Source organism: Mustela putorius, unplaced genomic scaffold (genome assembly GCF_011764305.1).
Source record: "Mustela putorius furo isolate JIRA1106 unplaced genomic scaffold, ASM1176430v1.1 tig00000095_pilon_pilon_pilon, whole genome shotgun sequence".
NCBI classification, from domain to species: domain Eukaryota; kingdom Metazoa; phylum Chordata; class Mammalia; order Carnivora; family Mustelidae; genus Mustela; species Mustela putorius.
This window is the reverse complement of record NW_025421280.1, coordinates 15766473-15780816: the sequence shown is the minus strand read 5'-3', so window position 1 is coordinate 15780816 and position 14344 is coordinate 15766473. Positions and strand designations below refer to the sequence as shown.

General features: G+C 45.8%; 1 protein-coding gene across 1 annotated transcript in view; it reads right to left on the bottom strand.

Annotated features, from left to right (window-relative positions):
- ARHGEF3 (Rho guanine nucleotide exchange factor 3) overlaps positions 1-14344 on the bottom strand; it is a 315913-nt gene that overhangs the window by 269004 nt on the left and 32565 nt on the right. The window contains exon 2 of the mRNA XM_045078699.1: positions 11866-11958. Within this exon, the coding sequence (XP_044934634.1) occupies positions 11866-11927 (62 nt within the window). The 5' untranslated portion in view covers positions 11928-11958. The remainder of the gene's footprint in view (positions 1-11865; positions 11959-14344) is intronic.

The following is a 14344-nucleotide window of genomic DNA, read 5'->3' as shown; positions in this document are numbered from 1 at the left end:
ATGCTTTACCCATGATCTCATTCAGTACTCAGAGCTACCCTATAAGGTAGGCCCTATTATTAGCCTCACTTTACATTCAAAGAAACTATAGCCTGAAGAGGTTAAGTCATTTACCCAAGGTTACACCATGCAACAGTCAGGATTTGAATCAAGGCAGTCCATCTCCAGAGTCTGGTTCTTGAGTATCACATTATCATTATTACTAAATCAATTTAGAACAGCAAAATTAAAGGCATGTTAGAGTGTTCATACTTGGGGGGAGGTTATGATCTTGTCAGCCTACTTTTACATCACTTCTCACCTTACCTCCCACCAAGAGATGCTATAAATTGGCTTTTCAAATATAAAAATCACATGTGCCAGACAATGTGCTGAGCACATGACACCTGTTAAGATCATCCTATGAGGTTGGTATTAATATGATCCCATCTACAGATAAAGACACTGAGGTTCAGTGTCTTGCCCAAGATCATAAAACAGAGCAGGGATTTGAACCCAAGAATGTCAGTTACCAGCCCTTACATTCTTTCTATCATATACAGCAGATATGAGTTTCATGATTTTCTGGTTGGGGGAGGCAGGATCAAGGGTATCATAAAATGAGAGTCAGACCAAATTGGGAGGCTGGCCTATAGCCACAGATCATCTGTTTGGCCTTGAACCTGCATCAGCCCATGACCTTTGGCAGACCCTACCTCTCTTGCGGCCTCAGTTTCCTCATCTGTGAAGGAGGAGAAAGGGAGCAAGGGGGCCTTCCAGTACTACGACTGGACAGTGCACTTGCAGCCCCCTAGAGCACAGACAGCTCAGCGTTTATCCTCTGTAGATGGCAACTTCCCTCCTCTCTCCTCGCATAAGTCTTTAGGAACAGGTTCCTATCTGTCCCTGGACTCAGGTTGGTACACCCAGTAGAGAGCTGTTAGGGACTGCCTGAGGCCAGGCTCTACTGGGGCAAAGCAGGGAGGCTGGGAAGAAGCTAGTAGAGGGTTTGAACAAGTACTTCACCTTGATCTGAAGACTAAATACATATGTAGAAAATCACTGAATTTGCCCTGAATTTGACACACATCATATATAAAATAAAGCTTTAAACACAAAAAAATATGTGAAGACATGACAAATCGGACAAGGCAAGATTTTGCCAAACTAAAACTTGGTTACTATACAAGCTCCACATAAAATATTTAACACCCCGTCAAAGACACCCCTTTAAAAGTGTCTACCTTCTAAGTTTATTTTGGAAAGGGGATAATAGAGAATCACCAAGATGAATGATTACATTGGGTGAGTGCGTCAGCAGTAAGGGTGACCCAGGGTCACCCTTCATTTAACAACCAATTCTCAAAGTGCCTAGCTAACACCTTAACTCCCTACTCCTGTTTCTATGTGTAGTTCAGTGGAACAAGTAAGGCCTAGAATTTCAGAGAGAGACTTAGAATCTGGCCCTGACACTGACCTGCTGGGCCCTAGGATTAGATCACAGCCCCTTGCAGTCTCCCCTCCGACCTATGAAAAAGGACAGAAAAGACCTCGAAAGAAGGGGGATCACTGGTCCCAATGACATGGACATCAGGTATTTCTGCCACTGTGCTTCTGATTGCCCGTCTGTGGGTAATGGGACTTGGCCTTCCTACTACCCATTCCCCTCTCAGTCCAAGGATTCAAATAAGGCTGATCTTATCCCCGACCCTTAAGGTCCAGAAGACAGCATGTGTCCCAAGCAGAACGAATATGAATCTACTTGGGAAGTCTTGTTGCAACAAGTGGGAATGATAAACTCTCAGCCTACAGCTGTGGGAGAATGTCAGAGTGTTAGAAGCTTCAGAGCTGGAGCTTCTGGGAGGTATCATATAAAGGAAGTCTTCCTGGGAATGAGGCCAATACAGAAGAAAGTGGAGCCAAGAGAAGGAAAGAGTGAGAGCAAAACCTAATAATGCTGAGCCCCTGGATCCAGCTATGCCTGAAGCTACCCACTCTTGGGCTGTCCATTTATATGAACCATATATGCCCTTAATCCACATTGAATCCAGGCTAAACTGTGTTTCTGTCACTTGGAACAACAACAACAAATCCTGACTAATGGAACCATTGCATAGAATTGTAATAACTCCGAGCTACAAGGGGCACTGGAGGCCATCCAACCAGAGTGCTTTGCACATATCAGCATTCAGTAGAAATATGCTGGCCTAACAAATTAATGGTTTGTTCATCACTCCAGTACTGACTTCTCAAACTGAAGTTCAACTATCCTGTTGACATTATTCTAAACCACAGGATAAATCAACTGCATCTTCACGGAGCAGTAATTCAAATGACAGTAAGTAGCTTGAAAAGGTTTTTCCTTAAAAGAAACACAGAGCTCAACCAAATGCGGCTCACGACAGGAAGGCAAGGATGGGTCAATATTAGGGAAATCTATCTATATAATTTATGTCATTAACAGGATCAAGAGGAAAAACACATGTCTCCTTAGATGCCAATTTAAATTTCAACATTTATTCCTTTTTTTTAAAAAATCTCTTAACAAAATAGGAATAAAGAGCAACTTCCTTAAGAGATATATAGCTTAAACTAAGAGCAGGGATTCCTACTGGTGTCAGTGGAAGGTAAAAATGACCCAATGACTTGTTTAACATTACTCAGGAAGCATTTGCCAATCTTTTAGACCAATAAACAAACAAAGTATTACCAGCTGGGAAGGGAAAAAAAGCAAAATTCCATTAACTTGCAGATGATGTGATTACGTTATGTGCCGAGAAAAAATTCTCCCCACAAAAAAAATAAAATAAAATAAGCTCTAAAAAACTATTAGAACCAGTAGGACAATTGTACAATATCCATCAACATTAATAAAAGGAATTATTCATCAATAGCTTTCCTAGATACAAACAAAACAAAAATAAGAAAACATGAGTGATTTTTTCTAAAACACATTCCTTCTTGCACTGTTTTTTCTGATCCCTGTTTAGTTCCTTGCCCTTACAAAACCTAAACTGAATTACAAAACCCTGCAGGGCAGGGACCCTGTTAGAGGTCATCTGGCTCCCGCCTATGCTGATCCCTGTAGATCCCCCAGCTCAGCACAGTGCCTGGCACACAGCGAGCCTCCGTCAGTTCCCATCCTTGAGGAAGAAGCTGGTTTCTGGTAGGACTGCACGTGGGTGGGACCAAAGCCACATTCAACTCTTGTGCCAGCCACAGTCCTGGGGAAAGTCTTCACCTGAGTTCCCATGCTTTCCTCCCACCTAGAGAGCAAACACCTCAAGACTCTCTCCATCTACACCCCAGCAGAACACCCCAGTGCTTTGTTAACTGCATCTTGATTATTCTGTGGGCTGGGTGAGCCCTTCAACCATTGCGGTACCACCCCCCCACCCCCAGCCTCCCCAGCTCTCCAAACCTGATTCTCTACCTTTGGAGTTGAAAAGGTTGATTTACCTCCAGGGAAAGTGCCAGGCTCTTGCCTGGAAGGAATGTCTATCTGATTGCTCAGGAGGGAGATTGCCACACCTGCTCCCCACTAGCAAGGGTTCAGCATCAGGACCGAGGCTGCTTTTTACCCAAGACCCGTCTTTCCACAGACTGGGGTCTGTAAGAGTTCCACGAATTGGTACTGGAATTCCCAGTACCACCTCACGATGTTGTGCCCATTCGAATGCTCTCCAGTCTGAGTGGTTTTAAACATTTCCTAGTGGGCACTGTGTGCCAGACCTCACTAGACCTTTCCATAAGCCCTTCTTGTCCTATGTCTCCTATTCTCTAGCTACGTCTTATACTCACATCTCCTTCTACACTGTGAGCATGACCCACATCCAACTGTACAGACTATACAGCCTGACAGTACGTGGAGCACGTGAACATTACTCGGGTAATTGTTGGCTGGTTTTTTTTTTAAGAGATCAGCATACATTAGGGACGCTCGCCAGAAAGGAGAGGGCATGCATTCTGACGGCTCTTTCTTGGGTCTGTGGTTGGTGGGAGAACGATTTAGGGACTGAGAGTGGACTCGGGCCAGGTGCCAGGTGCTGAGTAACTGAACTGGGCATTGCTTACTGAACCTTCCTGTCGACTTGGGGACCTAACTGCCACTGTTATCTGCCTTTCACGGATGGCAAACTGGGACTTGGAAAATGTCGACACTGAGCCAGGATCATCACCTCCTCCCATAACACCCTCCTGACAGTTCCCCTTGTCACTGGAGCCGCCCTATAAGAAGGAGGCCACCAGGAATTGGGACAGGCTGATGGGCTCCCACGAGCAGAAGGCCCACTCTCCGTGCCTCAGTGGACTGTCCTGGCTAAAATCTCAGTCCCACTCCTAGGGCAGACACAGCAGTGCCCCCCAACCCCACACCATTCTGTAGGGGGGCTCTGAGCTCCTGTCTGCAGAGAGAAGATAAGCGAGGGTCCCAATCATATGAGAAGCAGATGGGGTGGTGAAAAGGCTTTCTCCCCTCAGCCAGTCAAAGACAGGTTTAAGTCTGAGCCCTATAATTACCTGTGACATTAGGGCAGGTGCTTAAAACTCTGTTTCCTCATCTGCAAAAGAGACACAAACAGTGGGTCTTCTGCTCAGTCCCTGTGATGTCTGAAGACAACGTATATAAAAAGCCCTTGAGAAAGGAATCAGCAGATACTGTTATAACTTGGAGGAAGTTATAATGTTATAACTTATAATGTTATAAGGTACTGTTATAACTTGCCCTGTAGCTGATTAGCCAGACCCACCAGAGAACTGAAGGACCTTTTCAAGTGTCTTCATGGCTGTTCTCCCAAGACCTGTCCTAACCAATGACTTTGGTCAGTACAAGGACAGATATGGCCTTTGGGGGTGGGGGGAACGTAACAAAGCAGCACTTGAGGTTCAGAAGCCTGAGTCTGTGTCTTGGCTCTTTTATTCCTTCGCAAGAGGATGACGGTGTAACCCTTTGTTTCTCAGAACCTCAGTTCCTGTCCAATAACATCATCTCCCTTAAGAGTCTTCATGTGTCTCAAAAAAGATCATGTGTACTGATTAAATGACTTTAACAATAACCTAGTAAGCTGTCTATGGGGTTATGCCAATGAATGCAATAAGGAGCCTGTTCTGTTTTCACATTTATTCAACCCAGGTTTATTGACTACTTGATCCCAGGCACTGCCCTGAGGAATCAATGAGAAGAAGACACACAGATCCCATGTGCCTCCATGATGGGCTTATAGTTGTTTTAAACAATATATGGGAAATTGTAGGTTTGAAAGGAAGCTCACCCATCAACCAACACCCTTCTTTGAAGCCACTGAGGAATCTGAACGAGAAGTAAAGAAACACACCCAAGGCCACGCAGCCAGGAAGAAGGCAGTGTTTGCATGGGAGAGTTTCTGCCTGAATAAGAACCTTTATGAAGATACCGCTTTTTCTCAACGGATTCACCAGCAGGCTTCTAAAATGGGTTGGAAGACTCGTTCTACCTCTTGCCTACTATATTATTTTAAAGTTCCTAATGAAAACAAAGTAATTATGGAATATTGAAAAAAATAAAATAAAATAAAATAATTTTTAAAAAGAAAACAAAACAAACAAAAAACCAAAAACTGCTAAACAATTCAAATCCAACAATTGTGTTTTTGGTTATTTTGCCCTTCTATCCTAGGCACATCACTAAAGCTCTAGGAGGAAGCCTCAATGGCCCAGCATGTCCCCAGTGCAGTCAATACAACAGCAAATGTGGGGAGCTGCACACTCTACCCTCTCCTGAGAGGCCCCTCCAAGCACACTGACCTTTTACAGGCTATTTTAAGTCTGAGAAAGGCCACATATAAGTGAGCTTAAGTCAGCAAAACCCAAACAAGTTTGGCGACGGGCCCCATTTTCCCCTGCAAAGCCTGCTGGTGTTTGGAAGAAACCATATTCTAATGAGCAGATTGTAGGACATACTGCAGTGATCTCTAAGAAGACAGTATGGAGAGTGACCTTACCCAAGGCCACAGGGCTGGTGAGTCCAAGATTAAGGCTAGAGCCTCAGGTCAGGAGAGGCTGCACTCTCCCCTTTGCTGGGTTTCCAGCTTCTCAAGGTCAGCAGCTGAATTTTGGGAGGGTGGAAGAAGTGGAAGGGGCCCCACACAGCCCTGTAGGCAGTGAACAAGGAGCTCGTAAAAATCAGTGACCAAAACAGCTCCAGCCTGAGGACAAGACGGAAGCTGATAAGGAGATCATAAGAACGACTAACAGCACGCAGCAAACTGAACCCGTCTACAGGTGAGTGCTCTCAAGCAGGCTGCAAATCAGATATCCCTGAACACGAAACAGAGAGCAAACCTGTCTTTGGGATACAGCCCTTCGTGTAGCCATCTACAAATGACTGTTTTCTGGCCAGTTCGGTCAACCAAAGCCGCTCACAGGCTGAGAGCCTACTGTGTGCTGGGCCCTGAGCCAGATGTGGGTGCTCCTACACCAGGCAAGGCCAGCCTTCCAGGAGAGGGAAGTCGAGCAGAGCTGGCACAGAGGAGGTGCTCAAGACACACTGAAATACATGAGCGAGCCTGAGAAGATCTTTATTTTCATAAAGAGACTTGCATTTGGGCAGGCTGAGAGTGAAACGTCTTTATAATTCCTAATTTGAGCATTTTCCCAAAATGCTTACGGCTGCTGAGCAGTAAAGGGATACTGACTGACCGACCCACCCACTGAATGAATGAATGGATGACTGAATGAATGAATCAATCAATCAATCAATCAATCAATCAACGAACACACAACCTTAAACCTCTCCATCTCTCCGGCACGGGCTCAGTCCTAACCACGCACGCATGTCACCAGTCCCTTCACAGGAGGGATTTGCAAGGAGAGCAAGGGCTTCTCCCTTCAAAATTTTCCTCTTCAAACATCAGAAATTTCACACCTAATTCCACTGGGGCACAGCTGAGAAACGGAGGCCCAGGGAAGCAATATCCATCCACAGTCACTGGTGGCCGCAGAAAACTGAATTCCCCAGGGGCTTCAGCTCCTAGAAATCCTGCGTTCTCGTGAGTCAGCTCCTAGAGCTGAAAGTGGTGAGTCACCACTGCTCAGGCAATAAAGGCTGTAGGGAGAGGACACTCCTCAATAAAATCACGAGATTTAAAGACAAAACGCCCACAAACCACCGGAGCCAAACCGGGGTCTCCAGGGAGCCGCTCTCCTCAGGAAAGTGCGGTTAGCCCTTGGAGAGCTGAGGGTCCTTCTCGCTGGCCAGCTTTGTGATATCACCATACCTGAGGGACCCATTGTCAATACTCTGCCTCCTACACTCAGTCCAGAAACACTAGTGAGCACCTACTGTGTGCCACACCCTGGGTTAAATGACAGTGAGCAAAGCAGTATGATCTGTCCCCGTGGAATTCACAGTCCTTTCAGTGAGGCAGACACTAAAATATAAACACATACAATGAGAACTTGTGTCAACTGATTGCCATTTCTATTTTTTTAAATATTTTATTTATTTATTTGACACCGAGAGATCACAAGTAGGCAGAGCAGCACACAGAGAGACAGGGGGTGGGGAGCAGGCTCCCTGCTAAGCAGAAAGCCAGATGTGGGGCTCAATCCCAGGACCCCGAGGTCATGACCTGAGCTGAAGGCAGAGGCTTAACCCACTGAGCCACCCAGGTGCCCCTGATTACCATTTCTAAAACACAAGTCAGGGGCACCTGGGTGGCTCAGTCGGTTGGGCGTCTGCTTTTGGCTCAGGTCATAGTCTCAGGGTCCTGGGATGGAGCCCATGTCAGGCTCCCAGCTTCACGGAGAGTCTGCTTCTCCCTCTGCCTCTGCTCCTACCCCCTCTCCTGTTCACTCGTTCTCTCTCAAAGAAATAAATAAATCTTTTTAAAAATAAAAATAAAACACAAGTCTGGCCCTATCAGCCTCCTGATAAAAAAATCTTCCGAGGTTCCTCACCCTATGTAAGAATAAAAATAAACAGACAACCATGAAAACAGCCACCTTTATTGGGTGTTTACTATATGCCACGTACTTTATCGTGATTAACTCAGGACATGCCCCAACAACCCACTGCAGCAGAGCCTATTATTATCACCACTGACCAACCAAGAATAGTTTTCAACTTAACTGCAGCTCATAGTGTATGCCTCCTGCCCTCACACCCGACTCTGGATCCTGTAAGAACTCACCTTATCCATCTTTCTGTGTCTGCTGCACAGGAAGTATTCAGCAAATGGCCACTGAATGAATAATTAATTGACGGATCAATGGGCAAGTTTCCTTCGAGGCATTATTGGCTAACGAGCTCAGTTTCAACACTAGAAGTAACTGTGATGTACAAAGAGCCAGAGTCAGACCCGAAACCTGAGCCCGAGGCTTGTCTCTGTGCGATCTCAAGACAAACACATCATCACCCTAGTCCAGACTGCTTAAAACTACTGATGAAGAAACAAGATATTATAATAATGAGCCTAAGATCATCTGGGTCTACATGTGGATGTCTCTGAAACATCATGGGAGGGGGCTTTAGGAAGGCCTCTGGAACTGCACACTGCCTGCTTTTAGAATGAGATCTAAACTTGCAATTTTAGAGTAGGGTGAAGTGATTGGGCCTGTGGGTGCAAGTGACATACATCCTTCCACAGCTCAGTGGTTATATAAAGCAGATTTACTCCAGTGACAAATATGCCCAACCTGGTGTTTAAAAAAAAGAAAAGAAAAGAAAGAAAGAAAGACAGAAAGAAAAGAAAAGAAAAAAGAAAAGGAAAAAAATAAACAAGCCTTACTCAATCGTGTGACTCTTGAACTTGGGCTTGTTGGTTTCAAGGCCCATGCTGAGGGTAGAGATTACTTAAATAAATAAATAAACCTAAAAAAAGAAGGAAGGAGGGGCACCTGGGTGGCTCAGTGGGTTAAGCCTCTGCCTTCAGCTCAGGTCATGATCTCAGGTCCTGGAATGGAGTGGAGTGCCGCCTGTACTCTCTGCTCAGCAGAGAGTCTGCTCTGCCCTCTCCTCGCCCTCCCCCGCCACGCCCCCCACCCCGCCTGCCTCTGCCTACTTGTGATCTCTCCCTCTGTCAAATTAATAAATAAAATCTTTTTAAAAAAAGAAGAAGGGCGCCTGGGTGGCTCAGTGGGTTAAGCCACTGCCTTCGGCTCGGGTCATGATCTCAGGGTCCTGGGATCGAGTCCCGAGTTGGGCTCTCTGCTCAGCAGGGGGCCTGCTTCCCTTCCCCTCTCTCTGCCTGCCTCTCTGCCTGCTTGTGATCTCTCTCTGTCAAATAAATAAATAAAATCTTTAAAAAATAAATAAATAGATAGATAGATAAAAATTAAATAATAAAGAAAGAAAGAAAGAAGAAGGAAGGACAAAATAAAGGGGGAAAAGAGCCCAAATTGGACTCATTCACTCTCCCACAACAGCCAACCAAGACTTCATTACAGTTTCCACCTATCCCAGGAAGGTGACCTTATTAGAAGTCAACCTGAAATTTTCTCATCCGCACTAGAGAGATCACACGCAAGATTAAAACCCTGCCATTCCCTCTCCAACCCAAAAAAGGTGTCTTGACCTGAAACAATGGTTACTTTTGCTAATAACTTTCTTGCCCACCCTCCTTCCTACAAAAACCTTCCTATTCTGTACACCTCCTCACAGCTCCTTTCTACTTGCCCAGGTCATGAATCATTTAATAAAAGCCAATCTGATCTTCAAGTTTACTTGGTTGAATTTTGTTTTCTGACACTAGAAAACCCCTTTCCAGAGAAGCATTTTGGACAAACTTGGGTGAGGCTGCCACCCCAACCAGACCCCAGAACAGAGAAGCTGATGACACGCAGGAGCCTGTGTTCCCATGACGGCTGTGAACAAACCCAAACCCGAACTCTCAGCTCCCACCTCTCCCCTGGGGAAGGCCATGGATGCAGATTAACAACCAAGTGTGGCTAAGGCAACCGCAAACACCAGCGCGATGGCCCCACAGCTCCGTCCTTAAGGAGAACTCAATGCGGGTATGTTTGTCACTGCAAGGGAGGGCAATGGTGGGAGCTGTTCTGTCCCAATGTTGCCTAATGGCCATAATGAGGGTAAGAACACAACTCCCTACCCTATAGGGCCATGTGAGAATTAAATGAGATACATCAGCCCAGTGATCCACACCGAGCCTGACACCCAGCATCTTCTTGGAGGATTGCCAATGGTGATGATGGCGGTGACAGTCAGTGGATAGAACCACCTGAAGTAGGAAAATCCAGCCAAAGGCTCTTCAAAACCAGGAGTCTAGAGAGAAGCAGATAATCCTGTGACATACTCTCCTGGAGAAACATGCTGATACTTTCAGAAGAGAAGACAAAGCAGCACCCATTCCCAGAACGGACCAGGACCGCCCAGATGTCCTGGGCCTTGGGATAGGTCCCTAGGTCCCTCTGAGGACAGAGGTTCACCCTCTGCCATTGGGAGATGAAACCAGGTAACAGGACCTGAGGAGATGAACTTCCCCAGAGTCAAGAGAAGGAGGAGGACATGACAACCATGGAGAGATACCCTGTTCACCCAATGGACTGGCAAAAATGAAAGAGCAGGAAGAGCTGGGGTCCAGCAGGAGGGCAGGCAAACAGATCTGGCACCCTGTTGACAAGCTGTCTTTAGAGAATGACTTGGCAATATGTAGTAAGATCTTAAATGTATACACAGGATGGTACAACAACTCCATTCCTCAGTAACTTCCTAAGAGAACTATCTGCCCACGTGTGCAGGAGGCACATACCCGACAGTGTTAGGGCAAACAATGGGACCCACATACCCACCACCCACAAGAACGAGGCTCAATAAACAGTGGGATTCTTATGCCACACATATGCTATTCATTTCATAGCAGATAAAAGGAAGACTCTCATGTACTGTCTTGAAAACATTTTAAGACAGATTATTGAATTTTTTTTGAAAGGTTACAAAATAGACCAATAAGCATAGTATGACTGCCTGTATCAAAAGAACAGAAGGGTGGGTGGGGGGGAAGGAAAGAAAGAATGGCTTTTTTTCTCAGTATGTAAGCACCTAGAAAAAGTTCTGGAAGGAAATATACAAAAGTAGGTCACAGAAGTTACTTCTGGGAAAGGCAGGTGTGCAATGGGGAGGCTGGGAATGAAATTCGGGAAGGGTGTGTCACCTATTTTTAACTAGGAAAAAATATATCTATGCATCTCTTGGGCATTAAAATTAAATTAAATGAATACATTTGTTTTTTTTTTTAAGACATATCTCCTTATTTTTTTTTTAAGATTTTATTTATTTATTTGACAGACAGAGATCACAAGTAGGCAGAGAGGCAGGCAGAGAGAGAGAGAGAGGAGGAAGCAGGCTCCCCGCGGAGCAGACAGCCTGATGCGGGGCTCGATCCCAGGACCCTGGGATCATGACCTGAGCCGAAGGCAGAGGCTTTAACCCACTGAGCCACCCAGGCGCCCCAATACATTTGTTTTTAAGAAGAAAAAGAGGAGGTGGAAGAAACAGAAGGAGGTAGAGGCCACCAAAGCTAAGAGACAGTCTTTGCCTTCTTTCAGGGACTGGCCACCCACACACATAGACATAATCAACTGAGAAATTGTCCAGTTTCTAGGAATGAGTGCCCACAGCTTTTAGAATCAAATATTTAATTCTATACCACATTAGTCCTATTTATACCAACTCTCCCTTCTAAGTCATAGAAAAAAATCTCTCATACTTAACAAAGGTATCCTCCTCTGGTGTCAAAAATTGGAGACAGGGAAAGGGGAAAAAAGAAGTCCTACTATTTCCAATTCTCGATGGCTTCCACTGACATACACAGACTTAGATGAAGTCCTACATTGTATTTAACTGAGGCATGTGAGAATTTCAAAATTTTTAATTTTTAAAGATATTTTTACCTTTCCTTGTTTTCTTCCATTCCTCTAAAGACACACTGATTCATTACTGTGGAAATGTCCATAGACACAGCATGGCTAGGCCAGGTCTTCTTTCTGAAAGCAAAAACAACCAATATGTATAACCTGGGCATATTTATGTTATAAACACACAAAAAGTTGTATTAAATACATACAAGGGGAATATACCAAGGGTGGTCCAGTGTCCACTGAAATCCATTCTCCCTTTCTGCCACAGTTATTTGAGTTTTATCAGGGACTACATCTCCCTGGTGTCCTTGCAGGTAAGTTCCCAGTGGAATGAGAGAGGAAAGGTGCCACTTACCTATCTACGTATTAAAGACTTGGCACACAATTTATCCACCCTTCTCACTGGCTCCCACTGGCTAGAACTCAGCTGGGACTGTGCAGACGATGACCTGCATTTATAAAAAATAGAGCAACAAGACAGAAAGCAGCTGGGCCCCGTGATTGCCACCTTGGAACTACTACCTTAAAGAGAAATTGCTTTATTCTTTAAGTCACTGTTTTATCTGATCCTATTTTTAAGGCTAGTTAATTCTCATCACAGTTGGCACGATCCTTAAATATTCCCTTCGGGGCCCTTTTGAGGGTGAGTTTGGTTATTTGGAGCTTCTGATGTCCTCTGTCTATGGAGACAAGTAAGGCCAAACTATTTTCAATCACAACTTGGGTAAAACCACACGTAAGTTACATAGTACTCAGCCAGTGTTAGATGAATGAAGATGTTAATGAGTATGTAATACCTTCCAGTGAGGAGACCATCAAGAGCAGGACACCTGGAAGAAATAGGGACACTGGAACCCACAGGCATGAGCTGTGAGCTTTGCTTCACAAAATGACTACGTGGAGTGGTAAAATATCCCAATGATCATGATATCCACAGGTAGGGACTTGAGTCTATGTGCTTGGAAGCAACAGAAGCTAGGAGAGACATGGGGATAAGACAGAAAACTAGAGAGAGAACGTTTCAATGGGCAGAGGGCTCTGCCGGCTCGTTCTTCCGCCCCGTGACCATCTTCCCCGGGTAAGTCTGAGATGGGAGATGGAGCTTCCCTCCTCAGCCTCATGTACTGCATTCCTCCCCACCTGGGGTGGGGTTAGCAGGAGAGCAGATTCTCTTTCGAAGGCATGGTCTCAAACCCAAACCAGCTGCTTCATCTGGTGTCAACCAAAGAAACAGTCGTCAGTTTCAACACTGGAAGACTGGCTGTGCAGACCATACTGAGAGAGGGAGTATTGGCCTTCAACCTGGTGCCTCCTAGGCAAAAGGGGTTTCGGGGTAGGTAATTCAGACACCTGTGATCCTCCATGATCTCCCATGCTGCTGCATCAGGCTGCTGAGCCTCAGATCTGCTTGGCCCAATCTCCCGCCCAACCTCCTCCATCGGCCCCACCATGAGTCTGGCCTTTTTCCGGATCAAAGCACTATAGTGGAGCACCTGGCTGGCTCAGTCGGTAGAGCGTACAACTCTTGATGTCAGGGTTGTAAGTTCAAGCCTCATTTGGGTTCAGAGATAACTTTAAAAAATAAAATATTTTTTTGAAAAAAAGTCTCCATGAGGATAAACTCTCAAATCCAAGTGAGCAGGACCGGATATCTTGGACTCCAGCATCCCAAGGCATTGGAAAGAGTAGGTATTGGGGAGAATCTCCAGCCACAGTCTCCAATGCTCCTCTTTTATTTAACTTGCAAAAAGCACACCATGAGATATTTTTAGCATCTGGATCCCTGTCTGGGACCACTGCTCTGGCTTCCATCAGAGCTAACTTCATCAGCTAAGGCATGTGCATTACAGAGGGGCCCAGAAGAAGGCAAGAGGGAAGATGTGGACCTGGAATGAGGAAAGACGGAAGGGTAGTGAGATGTGGGCTCGGAGTCTCGGAGGGCCACCACCTCCCCACCATCCCCACTATGAAGGGAGAGGGGAGAAAGCAAGCAGCCCACACCAGAGTCACTTCTGCAGCCCACTTCAGCTCAGCCTGGAGGCCACATCTGCTCAGTGTACAAGCCCTTCCACAGTACAGTAACCGCTGCAAGGGGGTTCGACACCTATGGCGCCAAACTCTGCCAACTCTCCTCGAAGCCCCATTTCTCAAGCAGCTGTGAGGGATCAGACCCTGCCCTCAAAGGAGCCCCAGCTGGTTCTGGGTCAGGGTTTCAGGATTTCCCTCCCCATGCTAGAGAAAGTATTCCGTAGACAACCACCAATAAACCATCACCTTTCTGCCTGTGGCAAGGGGCAAGGATTGAGGGCACAAAACTCTTATACTCCAGCCCTGAGGGGTGCCCAAGGCCAGGCACTGTTGTGGATTTTTTCATTCATTTCTCACATCAGCCCAGGATGCAGATACCGCCTCACTTTACAAATCAGGAAACTGGGCACAAAGAAGATCTGGCCATATGCCATATAGACAACAAAACGGTAAAGTCGAAATCTGAACCGAGCATTTGATCTGG